The sequence below is a fragment of the Gymnoscopelus braueri genome (assembly GCF_963280865.1).
Source record: "Gymnoscopelus braueri genome assembly, chromosome: 15".
NCBI classification, from domain to species: domain Eukaryota; kingdom Metazoa; phylum Chordata; class Actinopteri; order Myctophiformes; family Myctophidae; genus Gymnoscopelus; species Gymnoscopelus braueri.
In genome coordinates, this window is record NC_137620.1 from 11,818,628 (window position 1) to 11,836,102 (window position 17,475).

General features: G+C 38.7%; 1 protein-coding gene across 1 annotated transcript; it reads right to left on the reverse strand.

Annotated features, from left to right (window-relative positions):
• Positions 1-5,528: 5,528 nt before the first annotated feature.
• LOC308101925 (myelin-oligodendrocyte glycoprotein-like) lies at positions 5,529-15,752 on the reverse strand. The gene is made up of 4 exons (XM_080451474.1): positions 15,388-15,752; positions 10,321-10,704; positions 8,912-9,001; positions 5,529-6,926 (listed from the first exon to the last, which is right to left on the reverse strand). Exons 1-4 carry the CDS (start codon positions 15,473-15,475, stop codon positions 6,826-6,828), a joined length of 663 nt encoding a protein of 220 aa, XP_080307600.1. The 5' UTR covers positions 15,476-15,752; the 3' UTR covers positions 5,529-6,825.
• Between the last annotated feature and the right edge of the window lie 1,723 nt (positions 15,753-17,475).

A 17,475-nucleotide genomic window follows, 5' to 3' on the forward strand; every position in this document is an offset into this window, starting at 1 on the left:
TCATACTGTGGAAGTAAGTCAGTCAGTCAGTCAGTCAGTGAGTCAGACAGACAGACAGACAGACACACTGTCTGTCTGTCTGTCTGTCTGTCTGTCTGTCTGTCTGTCTGTCTGTCTGTCTGTCTCTCTAAGAGTTCTCCACGGGCCTGAAAATTAAGGCCTGGCCCTAACTGGGCCCTACTGGGCCGGTCCGAACAATTACCATACTTTTAGGCAGTGGTGGGAAGTAACTAAGTACATTTACTTAAGTACTGTACTTAAGTACAATTTTGAGGTATTTGTACTTCACTTGAGTATTTCCAATTTCCAATACTTTTACTTCTACTCCACTACATCTCAGAGGCAAATATTGTACTTTTACTCCACTACAATTATTTGAAAACTTTAGTTACTAGTTACTTTTCAGATATAAATTATGATATAATGAAACATACATTAACCACTTTAAACCTATTTTATACAAAGGCTATTTGAAAATAGCCGATCTACAAGCTCACAACGCGTCGCATCGCGATGCGTTGTGAGCTTGTAGATCTGCTATTTTCAAATATTTAGTACTTTTACTTTTGGTACTTTAAGTACATTTTGATGCCAATACTGTTGTACTTTTACTCAAGTAAATTTTTTATTCTGGACTTTTACTTGTAACAGAGTATTTTTATATTGCAGTATTGGTACTTTTACTTAAGTAAAGAATTTGAGTACTTTTTCCACCACTGCTTTTAGGCCCAAAAACCCCAAAACCCTGTAAAGGTGTCGCTAGGAGCTTAATATCCTCAAAGTCACGCATTAAACAAGCTTTGAACTGATCAGATTGGACCTTCCGTTCCAGAGATAATGGCCAAAACATCTTGAAAACGGCCACTTTTGCCGATTTTCGATCGCGGATTTTCGATTGAGTTTTGGCCATTGTCGCCCGTTTTTCTTTAATAACTCGGTCTAGGAAGGTCGTACGGCAACAAACTAGATACCTGAGTAAAGTTCACTTTGAGCTGCACCCAACACATCCACTGTCATGTCCGCCAGCCTTACCGTTAGATCGCTAGGGGCAGTTGAATTCTCTTTCTCTCTCTCTCTCTTTCTCTCTCTCACACACACACACACACACACACACACACACACACACACACACACACACACACACACACACACACACACATGTTGTTCCCAGAACAAAGCACAGAAAACGCAGGTACACCTTCATTGGTCAAAAGCCAGTGAGGGCGGAGCTTGGGGGCTAAGAAAAGTTAGGCCCAATGGTGAGTAAATCAAGCAGGCGTGTCATGTCAGCTGTCAATCACTCAACTCAATGAAAGCCAATGGAAGCTGATTTGGGCTAAAAGCCCATTTTGACATATTTAGTGTTTTCCTTGTAACTATTTGATGCTGTTGCTGCTCTAGGTTCCACCAGCATGTAAAATAATCTATTCTAAAAAAAAATATAACATGTAATAACATTTAATAACATTTTAATAATAAAGACAATTAAAATTAAAAATTAAAAAATAAAATTAAAAAGAATTAAAACTTTTTTTTTTTTTTTTTATATATATATAGGGGGGGCTTAGCCCCACTAGCCCATTGATACCAGCCGCCCCTGATCCTAGGTAAAAATAGGGAAAAGTGTTTAATGCATGTTTTACAATAGTGAAATGTATATCTAATAGTAACTAAAGTTCAATAATGCTTACAATAGTGAAATGTATATCTAATAGTAACTAAAGTTCAATAATGCTTACCAAAAGCTTTTCTCACAAATGTGTTCACACAGAAAACAAAACATTATACCTGTGTTTTACCTTCACTGGAGTTTTTCTTCATTTTTCTTTGTTAAGTTAGTATTTGTTTGCATTATAAACACATTGATTATAAACACATTGGAATGTTCACTTTTCTGATGAAATCTACCTTGTATTTAAAGCACTTTAATTAGCTAAATGTAATTGAACAACATAATTTGACATTGGAATGTTCACTTTTCTGATGAAATCTACCTTGTATTTAAAGCACTTTAATTAGCTAAATATAATTGAACAACATAATTTGGTAATTCTATACCTTCAAAGAAAGATTTTTTCTTTTTTCTTTTTTTTAAAACCATTTTTCACCATCACATTATGAAAGCATTCTGTGAAAATGGAAAGCTCACAAAGTTAAAAACCATTGGGGTGAGTTTTCCACAAAGTTAAAAACCATTGGGGTGAGTTTTCCGGAATGAGTTTTCTCAGGTCCTGGGGTGAGTTTTCCTACCCCCCAAAATCTTGGGGGTGAGTTTTCCTACCCTGTGGGGTGAGTTTTCCAGAGTGAGTTTTCCTAGCAATGGGGTGAGTTGGTTTTGGAGTGAGTCTTCTTGATAACGTGTAAAGTAACTAAGTACATTTACTCAAGTACTGTACTTAAGTACAATTTTGAGGTATTTTTACTTTACTGGAGTATTTCCAATTTTCATTACTTTACTCCACTACAATTATTTGAAAACTTTAGTTACTAGTTACTTTGCAATTATCAACTATTATATCATAAAACATACATTAACCACTCCACCCCCCTTATACATAGGCTATTTGAAAATAGCAGATCTACAAGCTCACAACGCGCCGCGATGCAACGTGTTGTGAGCTTGTAGATCTGCTATTTTTAAACATTTTAGTACTTTTACTTTTGGTACTTATGTACATTTTGATACCAATACTTTTGTACTTTTACTCAAGTGCATTTTGAATTCTGGACCCTTACTTGTAACAGAGTATTTCTATATTGCAGTATTGATACTTTTACTAAAGTAAAACATTTGAGTAGAAAAAGCAATGTATAACACTGATACAGTTAAATAACATGGAGAACATGCCAACAGCATCAGATGCTTAAAACACTTTTATTCAGGTGACATGTTAATAACATTGCTCATGAGTATGAAAGTAAAAAAGTAAACAACTTATGATAGATATCACTGCCACTAAATAAGCACTTTATAAAAAATAAAGTGAAAAAGACAATGAGAAATTCAGTCACTGAGTTGTAGGGAAAACATCAAACATCTACTGTAACTATTCCTTGAATAACTGTATGGGCAATTTATAATATTATTTGTAGTGTTATGGGACAACTATAATTTTGTGATGTATGCATAGATGTGCATGCGTTTAAAGAGATAGTTCACCCCAATAAATACTTATTTTCTATTGATTAGTCACCCCATGGAGACTTGAATTCATGATTTTTTTTTGTTTTGTGTGCATTCAAAAGGCATTCATTTGATGACCAGTGGATAGGTAGGCAGCGGTTCTGGTAGAAGATACAAAGGAGACTCTTTGTGTCTCCTACCGGAACCACTGCCTGTCATCAAATTATTGGCTTAGGAATGTGACAAAAACGAAAAAATATCCATGAATTCAAGTCTGCATGGGGTGACTAATCAATAGGAAAAAGGTCATTTTGGGGGTGACCTATCCCTTGAAGGATGTAGGATAGTCCTATACTTGGGGTGTTAGTAGCATAGTAGCCTCGATCTCCAGGCTTTTATTGCTTAGTTTTGCTAAAAAATAAAAGCCTGGCCCAACTATAGCCTGTACTGGGTATGAGGAAGTGTTTCATTTCCCAACCAACCAGAGTGCAGTGGGCGTCGCTCGTAATGTTGTGTTAACGGAGCGGGGGTTGACGGACAGATCGGTGAACCAATGGGATCAGGCGCCGTCTCTCGCCGGCTCTATACACACGCCCCTTTATACACGAAATCAGGAGGGTTGCAGCAGGCTAGTAGCATAGTGTGTAGAAGTGACTTGGTTTTCACAAAGCCAGAGATAATTGTGGGAAAAAAAACATGAATATTAGGTTTACAATTTTTGTTGTTGTTTTTTGTTTTATGTAAGTTGATGATTGCTAGTAACATTTTATATTATTTTTATTTTTTAATTATCTAGCTAACTTGACAACACTTCACAGATAGTTTAAATGGTTGTACTACTGACAAGAACAGCTTGGCGGCCTTGTGGTTAGAGAGTCTGCCCTGAGATTTTGAGGTCGGGGTTCAATCCCTGTAGATACCAAAGACTTCAAAAATAGTGCCCAATGCCTCCCTGCTTGGCTTTCAGCATCAAAAGTTGGATTTGGAGTAAGTCCCTGTGACATACGTCCATGCAGTCTACTTGTATATTAAGCTACAGATACTAGAGCCATGTGGCGGCTCAGTTATTTCCCATGGCTACTTACTTACACTTGACAAGTGCTTCAGTTCTCTCTGTCATCGGGCTTATGGTTCATAATTATATTATATTCTAAGTTGGCCTCGATGTACATTTTTCCCTTAGCATAATTATAAACTGAAAATTAAAATAAAAATGTTTGCAGTAGTCGTATTGCAAAATTAAATTCAGGTAATGGAGTGCCCCAGGATACCTGATCTCCCGTCCCATATGTATTTAAACCTTTGTGACCCAGTCACCAGTACAGTAGCTGCCATGGGTGTATTGAAATAACGATGATAAATAAATAACACAGTACTGTTGCAAAAATCTGGTCACAATTCTTAGCATGAGCCTAAACATGCTCTGCTAGCAAGTTTTGAAACAACAATTTAAATCTTCTTCTCTACAATCCTGGACCAGAATATTCTGTTATTCCATTAAAGAAGTGAGTTAACTATGACGTTAAGTTTAGTGCACATAATAAACATTGAAGTTTGAACATTTTCTTTGAATCATTTCATCTAATAGAAGTGCATTGCTGATTTTGTTTTGGCAGCTCATGGACCCACCCGTCTGCTCAGTAAACATCTCCTGGGGGGGAATCATTTAAAAAATGAAAGCCCCATGTTCTCAGTGATTGCTTAGTTAGCAGATAAGGCAATGATGACCTTTGTACAAATTATAATGTAGGCTCTTAGCAGACTTAGAGTAAATGGTATGAACCCTAGTCAACAAATAATTGTGTAAACAGTCACATATGTAGTGCAAAGAGAACAAAGTGCTACAGAGAAACTAGGATTCTAGGTAAACATCAAACCTAGCATCTGTCTAAAAAACATTGTATGTAAATAGCATTCTTAACATTTATAGTCAAACAAACAAACAAAAGAAATCTGGGGAACATGGGGAGTGGGTCTGCAGTTCAGACTGTAATGGGGAGTTTACTCCACAATGTGGGAGCCAGGAGAAGAGTCTAGGATGTGTGGAGCATTGTCCAGGGTGAAGGTTAATTCAAACAGGTTTCCTGTGTTAGCTGATCTAAGTAAGTTCATGTCTTTAAGGTAGGGTCAACATCAGTGTTTTGTACTGTGGCCAGCAACTAGTGGTGGAAAAGTATCAATACTGCAATGTAGAAGAACTCTGTTACAAGTAAAAGTCCAGAATTGAGTAAAACTACAAAAGTATTAGTATCAAAATGTACTTAAAGTACCAAAAGTAGAAAGTACTCATAATGCAGAATGTCCCGTTTTCAAATGTATAAAATGTATAAAAAATCTTTTGAAAATAGCAGATCTACAAGCTCACAATGTGTCGCGATGCGACACAAGATGGCAAATGGCCAAAATGTATATACGGCTGAAGTGGGTAATGTATATTTTGTAATAATAATCCAAATCTACAAAGTAACTAGTAAATAATTGTAGTGGAGTAAAAGTACAATATTTGCCTCTCAGATGTAGTGGAGTAGAAGTAAAAGTACAAAAAATTGGAAATACTCCAGTAAAGTGAAAATACCTACAAATTAAGTACAGTACTTGAGTGCATGTACTTAGTTACTTGTAGTTACCACTGGCAGCAACTGGCAGCAACCAGCAGCCAATGAAGACCAAGCATGCTGTGGCATTCTGGATAATTTGGATGGGGTTTCAGTGAGCATGCTGTAACGGTGCATTTTAACAGCGGGCGATTCAGGATAGTATTCTCCGGAAGTGCATTATATGTCTATGAGAGCCGGCAACTACTGGCGATGAGGCGAAGTGGGCGGGGGGGCGATGTTGATCTGAAAAGATGGATTTTATTTATCTTTTGGACGCAAAGGTCAAGGCTGAGACTGTGGCCTGGATAAGGTGATGGACAGACTCCTTGGTGAGGAACGGTCTAATCTTCTAAGCAGGTCATTTCAGTTACACTGTCCAAGGAGCAGAACTCCTCTACCCCTGCAGTCCCCTTTTGGTTGTGTGGGTTTGTGTCCCATTGGTACAATCGTAATTAACCCTGTACGGATTCACGCTCTAGTAAGGCCTGCCACTAATTCTATACCCGGGGACCCTATCTTACACTATTATATTTGCTACTATTGTTATTGTTACTACTTGTACTGTATCTCTTTCTGTCTCTGTCTCTCCCTCTCCCTCTCTCTCTCTTCTTTCCCCCGACACGGTCGAGGCAGAAGGCCGCCACCCTAGAGCCTAGGGTCTGCCTGACGTTTTTTCCAGTTAAGAGGGAGTTTTTCGTTGCCACTGTCGCAAAATTGCTTGCTCAGGGTGGGATTGTCGGGTCTCTTCTCTACATGTAAAGTGTCTTGAGACAACTTGTTGTGATTTGACACTTTAATAAAATTTAATTTAATTTAATTGAATCTGTTGCAAAGCTCAGCACGATAGACAGAGGTCATCTACATTCTACTGTGTTTCTTTCTTTAACACTTTAGTTTGAGCTCCAATCACGAGTTCAGATGAGTGTTACTGCTGTTCTTAAGGAAGTCAGTGATACCGTGTTGGCCAGTAGAATCGAACGTCTCCCTTTTCAAGCTCTGCCTCCAGTGCAAGTCACTGACGCGTGTCTTCATGGAACCGTCTAACTGGGATTCACAAGTATGCCTTGATGGGAAGCACTAGTGTCTCATTTCCATCAACATGTACTATCCACTGATGATGAGGTCACATGGTTTTCTTCCAACTCTGCATCTGTCTGCTTGGAACTTGACTCCAGCATCCTGTTCTGTTCCCTGACAATTGTTAGCTAATGGAGCAAAAAACAAAACAATTGATGAGGATGAAGTAATATTATGAATAATACGTTGTTTAATATACTGACAAATACTGTGACTAAATAACAGCATGGCTTGAAGTATCAAAACCGTTTCATATGTGTTGTGTGTGTGTGTGTGTGTGTGTGTGTGTGTGTGTGTGTGTGTGTGTGTGTGTGTGTGTGTGTGTGTGTGTGTGTGTGTGTGTGTGTGTGTGTGTGTGTGTGCGTCCATAAACATTCATGCATGACTGAACCAAACCAGAATTAATTTGAATACATGTCAGTTTTAATTGAGTTTGGCATTCATCCCCCTTCTTTGTTGCAACCTACTAGTATATTATAAATTAACTCTCTGTCAGAAAGACGAGAAACAACAGAGAAACAAGATGAGGCCATTCTTCTTTTGTTGTTATTTGACAGAGTTTTAATCACTTAGACCCTCTACACCTGAGTTGTAATCGGTGCTTCCTTTTTCTATCTACCCCAAATCTCTTTGACGGAAATAGACGATCTACAAGCTAACAACGCAACACTTTGCAATGCTTTGGAACGTGTTGTGAGCTTGTAGGTCGGCTATTATTGGCTAATGTTCCCCCCTGAAAAGGGTTGCTGTTGGTTAAGTGGTTAACCCATTAAGACCGGGAACGCATCTGTGTCATTTTAAGATTTAGTTGGCTATTCAAAAATAGCAGATCTATAAGCTCATAGCGCTTGTAGATCTGCTATTTTTTTTTTAATCGTGGAAAATGTGTGCAAATCTTTGAATGCATATACTGTATATATGTTTAAAAGCTTGTTTTTTGTACGATCTGTGCTTCTGGGGGGCCCTGGAACAACATATTTTGAGATGTGGGTCCACGGTCAAATACATATCATTTTGGGTGGTCCTTGACATGGAAAGGTTTGAGAACCACTGATTATAGCAACATATTTTTTTTTTTAACTGTTAGGATTTAGAAGACATTTGTAGAATCCCCCAGAAGCAAAGATTTGAGTTACAAATGTTCGCTTAAAGAATATATATATTCAAAGATTTGCACAAATTTTCATGATTCTTTCAAAAGAATAGCAGATCTACAAGCTCATAGCGCGGCACTCAAAGTATACGATAATGGTTAAAGTGGTTAAAATCTAAAATGACCGGTCTTAGTGTGTTAAGAAAGTGAAATGTGACTAGTAGCAGGAGACTCACGTTTGGTGAAAAGCATGATAAACCAATATGAAAACTCCCATAACCCATTAAGATTTTAACCACTTAAACCACCTTTTTTTAATTTTAACCATATACAAGCTCATAGCATGGCACTGAGTGCCGCACTATGAAAATGTGTGCAAATCTTTGAATATATTGCTATAATCAGCGGTTCTCTAACTTTTTCATGTCAAGGCCGGGCCCCCAAAATGATATGTATTTGGCCGCGGACCCCCATCCCAAAATATGTTGTTCAAGGGACCCCCAGAAGCACAAATCGGAGTAAAAAAACACACACACACACACACACACACACACACACACACATATATATACATATACACACATACATACATATACACATATACATACACATATACCCATACAGTATATGCATATATATATATACACACATATATATATATATATATATATACATATATACTCAAAAATAGCAGATCTACAAGCTCATAGCGCGGGAGTGCCGCGCTATGAGCTTGTAGATCTGCTATTTTTTTTAAATGCGACGCGTTTTGAGCTTGTAGATCAGCTATTTTTGTTACTTTTGTGTGACATAGAATGGCGGAGTACGAGATTAATTTACGAAAAAAGTTACTAAATATGGAGATAAAAAACTCAAAATGTCACTGATGCGTTCCCGGTCTTAATGGGTTAAAAACCCATTTAGTTGAATAATAGTAGAATTACTATTATTCGTTTATTGTCTAATAATAATATCATAGGTACAATAAATAGTTAACTGAGTAGTGGAACATGTTGTTACCTTGCAGGCCAGTGTTATTGTGATGTGGAATCAGTGTTGATCGTGGTGCCTCTGTCCTCATGTTGTTGGATGTGGTGGTTGGTTCTGCTTCTGAACACAAAACAGGGTTTTGTTAAAAAACTAAAGAGGTATATTCTTTTTTGTTACGTGGGACTGAAATAAAAACTGCTGAAATAAGAAGCGCTGTCCCACAACAACTTGTCATCATGTCATCATTGTATCTTAGATCTAATAGTTGTTTATGGCCTTCTGAAATAAATACTACATGACAAAGAACACTCTACTCTGTGGATATTATGACAGGGTGTGTATCAGTGTTGCCAGATGTACGATAATTATCGTATTTGTACGATAATTTTACCCTCTATAATTCCCAAAATGCCCATATGTATGATAATTTCGCCATATCACAAAAAAAGTGCATGAATTTAATAGATTCCCTGGCTGCTGGTTCGGGATCCAGTTTGGCTTTTCAAAATAAGTGAGGAAGTCAGGAAATCTGACCCTAGATCTGTAATTGGAAGCATTATAAACACTGGTTGCATCATTCCAGTCCAGTTTCAGGCTTTTATTTGTGTCCAGGAAGTTGCCTGCTTCCACACAGCATATGTGATGTGTTTTGTAACGTAGGAGTCTCAAACAAGATTGTTTCTTACACTAAATATTTTTTGTGAAATTATATATTTACACGTGTGATTTCTCTTTTTTGGCTGTGTACGACACACTAGTGTTGCCCATCTGGCAACGCTAGTGTGTATTACAGTATGTAAACAGTAATTAACTGTAGACTCTAATGAGCAGAAACACACACGTCTGATGATTATTGAAACCCAGAAAATGGTTGGTTGTCTGCCTCGTTACTTTGAGACTATTTCTACTGCATGTTGCAGACAACGCATTCACACAACCAGGTGGTGACTATGGAGACAGGTTGGACAAAATCGGTTGCATGTTGATGAGGATGATTATGGTTTACAATTCCAAGCCTATTGTTATGCAGTGGTGTAAAGTAACAAAGTACATTTACTCAAGTATTGTACTTGGGTACTTTGAGGTACTTTTACTTTACCAGAGTATTTCCAATTGTCTATACTTTAATTCTACTCCACGACATCTTAGAGGCAAATATTGTACTTTTACTTCACTACAATTATTTGAAAACTTTAGTTACTAGTTACTTTGCACATATAAATATATTACATTATAAAACATACATTAACCACTTTAGCCCTATTTTATACCTAGGCTATTTGAAAACTGGCGAAAATAGGGCCCCAAATCTACAAGCTTACAACTTGAAACACGTTGCGAGTTTGTAGATCTGCTATTTTTGCCAAACACCAGAATAGGGACGCTAGGGTTCATGTGGTTAATAATACATGCAGGTTTGAGTGTCCTGCCAGACTTACCAACAACAACGATACGTATGACATGCTCCTTCATTTGACTGTTTAACTTGGGGATGAAACATCGGTAGCTGCCGTTGTCAGAGAACGTCACGTTGGTCAGTTTCAGCGACACGTTGCCGTTCGTCAGTCCGTCTCTGGGGAGCACGGTCCTCCCAAAGTACAAAGGGTTCTTCATGGCGGTCATCTCCCTGCCGTCTCTGTACAGGTAGACATACTTTCGGTTCAGGCCGTCCTTGGGGTTGGGGTTGGCCTTCAGGTCGGGTCGGGACCACTCCACCGTCAGGTCCGCTACGTCACGCGGAGGCACCAGGTAGCAAGGCAGGACGATGTCATCACCGATCACAGCCACGATTGGCCGGGACGGACCAGCCACAAGAGATTGCCCTGAGTGGAGAAAGAATAATAATAATTTACCATGAGTAATAATTCCTACTGTAGAACAGGTACATTCACCCACCACACTGGCTATTAATTATGTAATCTGGTGTAGCGAGAAGGCTCTGTATTATTAATGATGACATACTATGATGCTTACAATTGGTTTATTACATATATATCGGATCCCAATGTGTAAGGGTGAATGACACAATGTCTAGCCTTTTGTCCACTTCCACTGGTTCGCCACAGGGCTGTGTTCTTTCCGCTTTCTTGTTTATTTTGTACACGGATGACTGTCGCAGTAATCACGACAACCGCTTTATCATTAAATACGCAGATGACTCAGTCATTGTCAGCCTTCTAGACAATGACGAGGTCGGACATGGTCAGGTCACAGAGGACTTCTTGTCCTGCTGTAGTGACGCGTTCCTTGAACTGAACATCTCAAAAACAAAAGAGCTCTGTATTGACTTCAGACGTGGTCCCCATCCCACCCAGAACACTGATATCTGTGGCCAGCCGGTGGAAATCGTACCCAGTTACAAATACCTGGGCACGATTATTGACAACAAACTGAAATTTGATGTAAATACTGACATGCTGTGTAAGAAGGGACAGCAACGCCTTTTCTGCCTAAGGAAACTAGCCAGATTTAATGTTGACAGAGACTTGATGAAATTGTTCTACAGTGCCTATGTACACTCTGTTATCTCCTTCTCCATCATCTGTTGGTATGGTAACCTCGCCATTAAGGATAAAAATTCTTTAGGAAGGATAGTGAAAACTGCCTCCAAAATCACTGGCATCCAACTGGAGAGCCTCGACCCCTTCTATAAGAGACAACTGCTCTTGAAGACCAGGTCCATTCGAGAAGATAGTGCACACCCACTCGAGCCAGAATATAGGCTGTTGCCATCTGGCCGACGTCTGAGTGCCCCTAGTATCAAAAACAATAGATACAAGCACTCATTTGTTCCTGCCTCAATTCGGGCAAACAATGTTGCTAGGGACCGATAGAGGATAATGTGACTGATGGTGATGGTGAATAAGAAACAAGCACTTTATGCAGGCACCTTATATTCTGAATTTAGCCCTTTTTTTAAATCTTATCTCTTTGCACTTTATTGTGATGATGATGATGATGATGATGAAAAAGCACTTTATCTCTTTATCTCTTGCACTTTACTGTGATGATGATGATGATGACGATGGATCAAGCACTTTATGCCGGCACTATAAATTCCCTTTTTTTCTCTTGTGATGATGATAATGATGGTGATGAAAACAAGCACTTTATCTCTTTATCTCTTGCACTTTACTGTGACGACGATGATGATTGCACTAGATGCGCCCGGATCAATGTTTTTATGCTATGGTGTTTCATGTCTGCTGTTGTCCTGTACTGTCTGTATATTTTAAACCACTACTCTGGCTGTAAACCCAATTACTCTTCTGGGACATTAATAAAACTTGAACCTTGAACCTAATTGCACATGAGTGAAGTCATGGACAATTGTACACATACTGTATGTCATACATGGGCAACTGGCGGCCCGGGGGCCACATGCAGCTCTCACCTTCACTTAATGCGGCCCCGCAGGTTTGTATCGGAACACAGAGATATTTATTTCAGCTGTTACAATCCCAAACATGCAATCATGACCCGTCTATATTATTAGTTTAATGACTTGTATTTAATGTATTTGTATTTAAGTTCATAAAGTTAACTTAAGTGTAACTAAATGCATTTGAAATCAAATGTTACTTTTCAGGATTCTAATTCAAAAATACCAAAAAAGAATCCGGATTTCCAATTCCAAAAGTAGAACAAATTGCAGATCTACAAGCTCAAAACGCATCGCAATGCGACGCATTTTGAGCTTGTAGATCAGCTATTTTTGTTACTTTTGTGTGACATAGAATGGCGGAGTACGAGATTAATTTACGAAAAAAGTTACTAAATATGGAGATAAGAGGTTTCTGCCCGACAGCAACAATATGCAATGTGGCCCTCTGGAGTGAGTGTGGAAATATAGTGTCCCTCTCCATCATCAAAGTTACACCACCCCTGCTGTATGTGTACAGAGATATTGTTTACGTTCAAAAGAATGTTGGTGGTGGTGACCATGACAAAGTATTCAATGTTCTCCTGTTGATGAACAAAGTCAGTCTTGTTGTCGTTTATTTTAGACAGGACTAACCTCGCACCAGTACCTGTGGAAAGCATAGTTTTTTATTTTGATTGGTTGATTGAATACTTAAAGCCTAAATAACATTTAGGCTAAAAGGATAACAAAGAGGAGAAAAAGAGAATATGAGAAAACGAGGCAGTGTATCACCCCTCATTTACCCTCAGGATATGCCAGTCATGTATCTGGGCTTTCCTTGCCAGGTTGAAGGTAAAGCAGGCTCTCGCCGGAGGCCGGCCGGGGAAATTCCCGCAAGGACAGGCAGGTGGCACACAGGGGTGGGCTTCAGGCACCCGGATATAATCCGGAGAGCGGTGTTGATGGCAACTACACCAGGTTGGGGCACAGTATTCGGCTGCAAAGGGCTTGCGTGGAAATTGGTATTGTCTTGGCCGAAGCTCCCCAGCGCACTCAATGTTATGGAAATATTATGTGTACTTTTACTCCACTACAATTATTTGAAAACTTGAGTTACTAGTTACTTTGTGGATTTTGATTAGAGGCGTAACGATATAGTAACTGCATCGAAAAATCGTTTTGAATTTTCAACGATCTACTATATCGATATACAAACAGTAAAATATCGTATCGTTTGACTTTGTATTGTATCGAATCATTTTGCAATGCAAATAATCGTATCGAATCGTTTTGCAATGCAAATAATCAATTTTATCAATACTAAGTACTTTTAAGAAGAAAAAAGAGAAAGAGGGGTTTATATCCAGTATCCAGGTATTTATTTTTCACACAGAATTTTTGGGTAAATAAATAGTTAAATAAATCGATTTTATATCATTGAATCGAATTGTATCGTTCTAAATTAACCTGTCCTGTATCGTTCATGTATCGTGATACGTGTCGAATCATTGTTAAAATGTATCGTTACACCCCTAATTTTGATTATTATAACAAAACATACATTAACCACTTCAGCCCTATACATTTCAGCCATTTGAAAATAGCCAATATACAAGCACACAATGCGTCGCTTCAAAAGATTGCTACATTTTATACATTTGAAAACTTGTGAAATGGGACATTCTGCATAATGAGTACTTTCTACTTTTGGTACTTTAAGTACATTTTTGATAACAATACGTTTGTACTTTTACTCAAGTAAATATTGAATTTCATACTATTACTTGTAACAGAGTATTATTACGACATTGCAGAATTGATACTTTTACTTAAGTAAAAAAGTGTGAGTACTTTTTCCACCACTGACACTGATAGTACTACCCAAGTATCTAAGATTATTTCATTTTTTGGGGGGTTAGCAGTACAGTTATTCCACCAGAGGGAGGCAGATGTTATGTTTAAGCGTCGTCATAGAAACGGCAAAACAAAACAACACGTTGAAAGTCGTAAAGTTTTTAATGTCGTTAGACTCGTTACTGGACCTAAATCAATGACTTAGAATATGTGACACACATGGGAAACTAACTACATTACAATTATAATGTTGTACATTTTGTAGATTTACTCAAGTACTGTACTTAAGTACAATTTTGAAATATTTTTACTTTACTGGAGTAGGCTACTCGATTTTCAGTCTTCTCCTCCACTGCATCTAAGATCCAAATATTATACTTTTCTTTTACTCTATTACATTTATATAAAAACTTTAGTTACTAGTTGCTTTGTATATTTTGATTATTATATAATTACAAAACATACATTACCCACTTCAGCCCTATATACAGTTCAGCCATTTGAAAATAGCAGATCTACAAGCTCTGCTATTTTCAAAAGATTTTTATACATTTGAAAACTTGTGAAATGGGACATTCTGCATAATGAGTACCTTCTACTTTTGGTACATTAAGTACATTTTGATACTGTCTAGGCAGAATCTGAATGGGAACTCAGTCAAACAGAATAGACAAAATAAGGCACAGACAAATTCACAGTTTTAGAAGAATTGGTGATATATTTCTGATATCAAAAAGGAGCCTCAAACTTACAATTCAGCAGGACAAGAAATGTATGGAACAGCCAGCAGTATGAACTCAAAGGACATACTGACTGCCTCAGGCTTAAATACCCCACTCATCAAAGGAAACCCCTTCTGTATACAGACATACCTAGCCAACACCTTTTCTCCTGCAACCCAACCACAAACTAGCATAGTAACAAAAGAAATGCAAATGTTCAGGAGCCAAGGAGTCTACAACAGATATAGCAAATACTAAAGAATGAGAGGAGTGTATTCCACTCAGACATAATTACATTAACTAGCAGTTCTTCACAAATGTTCACTACATTTCAAAATTACTTTGACAATACCAATACCTTTGTACTTTTACTCAAGTAGCCTACATTTTTGAGTATTTCCACATTGCAGTATTGATACTTTTACCTAAGTGAACATTTTGAGTACTTTTTACACAACAGGACGCATGCATGTCCTGTTCAAAAGGACAGCATCTACTTCTAAGAGACTAATGTAAATAAATGAGACTATAATAATAATAGTTACAGTGATCAGTGAGTAAATTACCTTGAACGAGCGTCAGAAGCAGCAGACAAAGGAACGAGACTTTATTAAACTTCTGTGTAATAAAACCCCAGGTTGAATCCACGTCCATGTAGTTGAAAAACAACAACAACCAAACACAACTTCCAGTGATTCCTTTCAGTTGTTTCTTTAATGAAGAATAAACGCCTTGATGATCAACTGGTTAACATTAAAGTCTGTCTTCTTTTAATAACTGTTCTGTCCAGGATAGCTCCTCCTCCTGTAGCAGTGTTGCCAGATTTTGCGAGAGAAATAAGCATTGGATATTTTTGCGAAACATGTTTTAACAACACAAATCTGATACGGGGGCCCAAGTAATTGCAACTACACTTTAGAAACAAGCCCAAAGCAACTACATTTTAGAAACAAGCCCAAACCCGCTGCCCGCAGCAGCTACCAGTAATTTATAAGCAACTTCAACAAAAAACAAGCCCAAGGTACCTTATAATAAGCGGACATGGCAAGTTAACAAACACTTTAGAAACGCCCAAATAAACAACTACACTTTAGAAACAAGCCCAAAACCCTTCAACCCACAGCTACCAGTAATTTATAAGCAACTTCACCGAAAAACAAGCCCAAGCTATAGCTTATAATAAGAGGACATGGCAAGTTAACAAAACGCGTCGTCATGGTTACAAATATCTATGATGCATCTGCATTCACATATAATACAAACTTTGTGCTACATCATGGACCATGATGTAGCACAAAGTTTATATAATCAAGTGATGTGAATGCAGATGATCATATTTGTCACCATGACAACGCGTTTTGTTAGCTTGCCATGATTGATTGATTGATGTACTTATTTAGTAAGACATGAGAATAGTACATGTAGCACAAAGTTTGTATTATATGTGAATGCAGATGGAATACAAGAAGACTCACTCCAAAACCAACTCACCCCAACTCAAAAAGGAAAACTCACCCCGGAGCTAGGAACACTCACCCCGGGGGGTGGGTAAACTCACCCCAGGACCTGAGAAAACTCACTCCGGAACACTCACCCCGGGGGTAGGAAAACTCACCCCGGGGGAGACGCACTGTGATTGGCCAGTAGTCACTTTGAGTGGCAGTTGGGGCAAACGCAGTCAGTGGGGCAAACGCAGTGAGTGGGGCAAACGCAGTCAGTGGGGCAAACGCAGTCCCCACCAAAAATATTTACTATTCTGTCCCTATCGGTACATAACTCGGACGGCGCTGATTCGACTAGCAGACCATCGGCTGGTCGTTGCGGGCACTCGCGCCTGGAGGCGCTCGGGCGCAACTCCTCAGCCTCAAGGTCTGCTGAGTCGGCGCGCCTCCGTCATGGTCCAAAACTATACTTTATCGGCGAAAAAAAGAAGTCCGCGGATGACTGAAAAAGTTTTACCCCAAGCATTCTGTGAAAATGGAAAGCTCACAAAGTTAAAAACCATTGGGGTGAGTTTTCCGGAGTGAGTTTTCTCAGGTCCTGGGGTGAGTTTTCCTACCCCCGAAAATCTTGGGGGTGAGTTTTCCTACCCTGTGGGGTGAGTTTTCCGGAGTGAGTTTTCCTAGCAATGGGGTGAGCAATTGGTTTTGGAGTGAGTCTTCTTGATACCGTACAGAATAGTACATAACAGTACATGGAAGTACAAATTCACAATACAAGGTCTACTAAACTGGAAATCTCATTAAGCACTGAGCTTGTTTAAGATGAGAACCCCATGCACACAAATCATGATGACATAAGAGACAGACATACAGAATGTCATACAATCAGTTTACAGGTTACTGGTATGAAGAGTGAAAAATATGTACAAAAAGAAAAGAGAGGGGGGGGTAGGGGGGTAGGTTAGGACTTGGACAGGGGCCATTTTTTAATTGCAGCCTCCTGAAGGTGTATCTTTAGGGCAGTTTTGAAAGTGAGTAGTGTGACGGCCCCCATGGCCTTTGCTATAGGGTTATGTGTGTGTGTTCCTTTAACATTCCATTGCAGTGCTGGGTTGGAGCGTATACAGTCTATGGGTTGGAGGCCGGGTGGAGGCTGAGATGATCAGTGGAAGGGGAGACACCTGGCCAATTGTCTCCTCACTCTATAAAAGC